The sequence below is a fragment of the Bombus bifarius genome, unplaced genomic scaffold (assembly GCF_011952205.1).
Source record: "Bombus bifarius isolate JDL3187 unplaced genomic scaffold, Bbif_JDL3187 scf7180000009135_frag, whole genome shotgun sequence".
Taxonomy (NCBI): domain Eukaryota; kingdom Metazoa; phylum Arthropoda; class Insecta; order Hymenoptera; family Apidae; genus Bombus; species Bombus bifarius.
The window spans coordinates 16,261-20,450 of record NW_022884922.1 but is presented as its reverse complement, the minus strand read 5'-3'; the positions used below and the strand labels follow the sequence as shown (position 1 = coordinate 20,450).

The 4,190-nt window shown below is 38.2% G+C and overlaps 1 protein-coding gene across 1 annotated transcript; it reads right to left on the bottom strand.

Moving 5' to 3' along the window:
- Positions 1–609: 609 nt before the first annotated feature.
- LOC117213874 (glutathione S-transferase-like) lies at positions 610–3,103 on the bottom strand. The gene is made up of 4 exons (XM_033459567.1): positions 3,067–3,103; positions 1,838–2,005; positions 1,773–1,795; positions 610–941 (listed from the first exon to the last, which is right to left on the bottom strand). The coding sequence occupies exons 2-4, from the start codon at positions 1,989–1,991 to the stop codon at positions 726–728; spliced, it is 393 nt and encodes a 130-aa protein (XP_033315458.1). The 5' UTR covers positions 1,992–2,005; positions 3,067–3,103; the 3' UTR covers positions 610–725.
- Between the last annotated feature and the right edge of the window lie 1,087 nt (positions 3,104–4,190).

Sequence of the window (4,190 nt, the reverse complement as noted above, 5' to 3'; positions counted from 1 at the left end):
TACTCCTCAGCTCCTCCAGCGTCGAACCCTCTTCACCCGACAATCTTTCGTCCCCAACGTTTGCCATTTTTCACACTACACAAACTTAAACAGTCAACGATATCGTCTTTTACCGCACCGCGTACCGGTAAATTCACAACTAGCTCGAATAGCTCTGTTAAACCGTTTCGTTTTCTGTCTTGTCCAATCCCGGACGAGCCCCCAGAAATATGTAATATCGTGATATAATGTATTTACAAGGAGTGGACAATAGAGATGTTAATCAGACAGAAAAAGACGATTGTTGTTCAACCTGAACTATTCACGCCAAACGTACAGAAAACAGCGCAACTAAATAACTAGATAGCGACTCGACTTTTACCAAAACGCAATCAACACTCTCTCGGCAACGCCACTCGCAAACTCTGTCTCCGCTCAACTCGCACTCGGCTCCACGACTCACACTCTGTTTCTCGACTCACACTCTGGCCGTTGTCGCATTCTATTGCCTTTTTCCTAGGCCCACCGCACACGTGTTCTGCAGACGCTCGTAGCCAGGGTCACGTAGGTCTTTTCCACGAAACTATGCACTTGAAAAGACCGATGACACATTGATGGGCCCGACGGCGCCTCGGCTCTCGCGACATTGTTCATAGTTCGCCCGATATTTCTTAGGCCTTTCGTCCACGATACTACATATATGTAGTGGTGTACTGGTCATCTTTTTTCCACACGTTTTTAGCTTTTTAGCTGTTTGTGAATGGGCGCCTAATCAGCCAATCAGAAATGGCCGGTATTCTATGAATCCTTTTCTTCAATGCTCGAAGAGCTGGATATTTATCCAAAGCTGATGCCCCAAACATATACTCGAAATTTTCAAGGGCCGCTGCAAACACGAAGTCCGCCCATGTCGTCTGAAAAAAGGTTTGTATACATTTATTTTGTACCTCCTCTATTAAACAATTTTTTTAATTTACCTTGAAAAATGTGAAAAATCGAACTCTTAACTAAAGATCACTAGCTTTTTAGGAAGAACTTGGATTTTTATTTTATTGTCAGAATTTAATGGATAATTTTAGAAACTTCAACCTTTGGAGGTATTTGTTAATTAAAAATGACAAAACTGGTATTATGTAAAAAAGAGTAATGTGTATCCTGAATCAATGTCGAATGGAAATTAGACAGTTCTATAAAAATAATCCTTCTCACGATTCCACAAATTCATAGCTTAATTAAATACAATTCTTCGGCGATATAATTACGAATACATTTACAGGAATTGTGTAATATGATAAATATCTCGTTAAAGAAATTGAAATCGTAAATTCCGCGGATAACCAGCGTTTATCATATAGAAACAGGGATTTGCAAAGAATAAAAGTGTAGGACGTTGAGAGGCGTCGAGAGAAACGTGATGTTATCCCGTTATTCGTTAACGCAATGCAGTTAAAAAAAATCCTGTAGGAAGATTACGATAATAGATAACCTGAGTCGAGTGTTTGTCGGGGGATCTAAAAGATTCTTTCGAGTTGAGCGTCTGAGATTGCAGAGCAGAAAATTTGGAAGCCATCGAATTCGTGATGTCGATAGAAATCTTCAGTTGGAATCGTTATATCATAACGTAGTCTGCTTATTGTCGATAAGACTTTACTAAACTAAAAGTGACTACTAAAAGTTTCTATCCTCTAAATTCTATCTACGATTCTATAATCTAAAAACTGACTTTTGCAAACAAACTGTAACATTCGCTTAACGGAAAGACATACGTATCTTGTTTGTACTCGTCTTTTCACAATGAATTCTTGAACGTCTGTCTCTGTGGCGAGACAAATGCAAAGTCATCTCATCAGTTACTCACCTTGCTTGAAATCTCCAAGAGTATCGACGAGCACGTCGCATATCATCGCATCCCATTCGTTCCTTCCCATTAGATCGTACTTCTTCGCCAAGTATCGCGCCACAGCGTTACTCTGCGCTACCGGTTTCCCGTCTATCTCCAGCACAGGCAGCATTTTATAAGGTATTGCTAAGAACAAACATGGCTCATATGAACACTGTGTAGAGGGAAACGATCGATAGGAAATCACAACACAGCTTCCGAGGCCGTTGCGTTCTTGTGAATAAATGAATCGAAATCATTTCGGTTTTAATCAACATGGCCTAGTAAAGAAATACAGAAATGTCTTCTTTCTCCTTTTTTTCTTTTCTTACGATTACGATGGACAGGGTATCGCGTGTTTTTGACTGTTGGGAAGAACCTAAAGTTTTTAAAATCAAGGATAAAAGATCGAGTATAAAATTTGTAATTCTCACGGAAAGGAACGAATCTGTCCGATGCGGTGTACTGAATGTACGAGGAACGATCAGTATCGTTTTGCGGGAAGACCTTATGCAATGATAGTGGACTTACAACTGCGAATAAAAAATTCACGTCGCATAATACCAGACACGGAAAAAATATTAGAAAATGTACACGGTTCTTGTAATGAAAATTGAAATGCAAGGAATATAAATCGAATGTCTCTTGCGAACGTAATTTTGTGTTTTACACCGACAGGATTGATTTACAGACTTACGTTGATTTTTGGTTTCTCTATCTGCAAGCGACATATAAGATTATATCGAAGACTATGCTGCGTAAAACTTTTATTATACTATTTACGATAGAAATGTCGCAACGGAAGATCGAATTTTATGTCTGCTTTGTTCTTTCGACTTTTTAGCTATGTTCTTGTTCATTTCCGAACTGATTTCAATTTTTTATCCTTTTTTCCGACAAGTCCTAAAAAGTTTTTAAATTAACGAGAAACGTAGAAGTATTTTTGTATTCCTATTTTAAGTCACCTATTTACGGTTTTCTCAAAATATTCGAAATGCTTCGATTCATTGAAAACAATAAAGATTGCAACACAAAAATTCGAGAATCGTAAGTGAATTAAGTTGGTATTCGATAAACACGATATTACGGAAGCAAAACTTAATGAAAAGTTCGACTTTATTCCGTATGAAATTTTACTTTAAGTAAGTTTAGCCTGCACGTGAAACGAAAGTTTTATATACAGAAAAGTTTGAGTAAATGGTAGATACCTGAGAGTTGAACGATGAAAGTAAAAATCGATTCTTCACGCTTACAATCCTTGTATTCAGGCCAGAGTTCTTCGGGGATCCTCTCGTCGGTATACTTGATGCCAGTATATGCAAATATGTACCGTATATGTTCGGCACGACCACGGGCATTTTCCTTGCTCTGTCAACTTATCGAGAAAAATGATACAATTAACTCGTGTAATTAACAGACTGTGTGCGTGTTTGTGTGTATAGAGAACAATTTATTTATAGATGGAATAATTCGTATAATACGCAAAATAAATCATTTAGAAGGCTGGAATATGTGTTTTTGAAACAATTAATTATGTCGAAAAATATTTCAAACGAGATATAATTATGAAAAAAATAATAATTAAATGTATGTAAATGTATGTAATAATAGTTAAATGTATGTAAATGTAATAATTAAATGTAATTAGTTGTGAAAAAAATAATAATAAAAAATAAATAAATGTAAAAAAAGAATTAAATGTAATTAGTTTCTTTATACGCACGCGATATTATTGGCGATATATGAAGGTCAACTTTATTTTTTTAAATAGATATATTTATACGTATATTTATAGATATAAATACATATATTATATAGATATAATAGTATATATAATATATATAATAATATATATGTCGAGTCTGAATCTCCGAGTCCGAGCTCGAGGCGCCCTCCCGGGGAGTGCTCGCGGGAGGTAGCGGTTCTGCGTTGAAGTTCTCCATCGTCCGGTCGCGCGTGGGGTACCTTTATTGTCGATAGTTACACTAGTGACGAGGGCCTCAGGCTTGATAACGAATCCGTGACCAACGGGAGGACAGGTTCCCTTGCTCTAACTCACACGTGCACCACTCCCTGCTCGTAAGGCACTCGACTTCCTTCACCGATCAGCTCTCTAGCAAGACTGCTCGTCATCCCAACGACGCCACCGAAACAAGACTCCGGTCGAGTGTCTCAGTACACACGATCCTCCGATCGACGTACGATTGCTATCGGTTTGGATACTTGCGATTGTTTCGTTATGGCTATATTAGGCTCTAGGTTGCAAGGTTAGGGTGTTGTCCTGAAGTTCCACAGGGGCCCCGGCGTCCTTTCGTCTCCGACTCGGCCATCC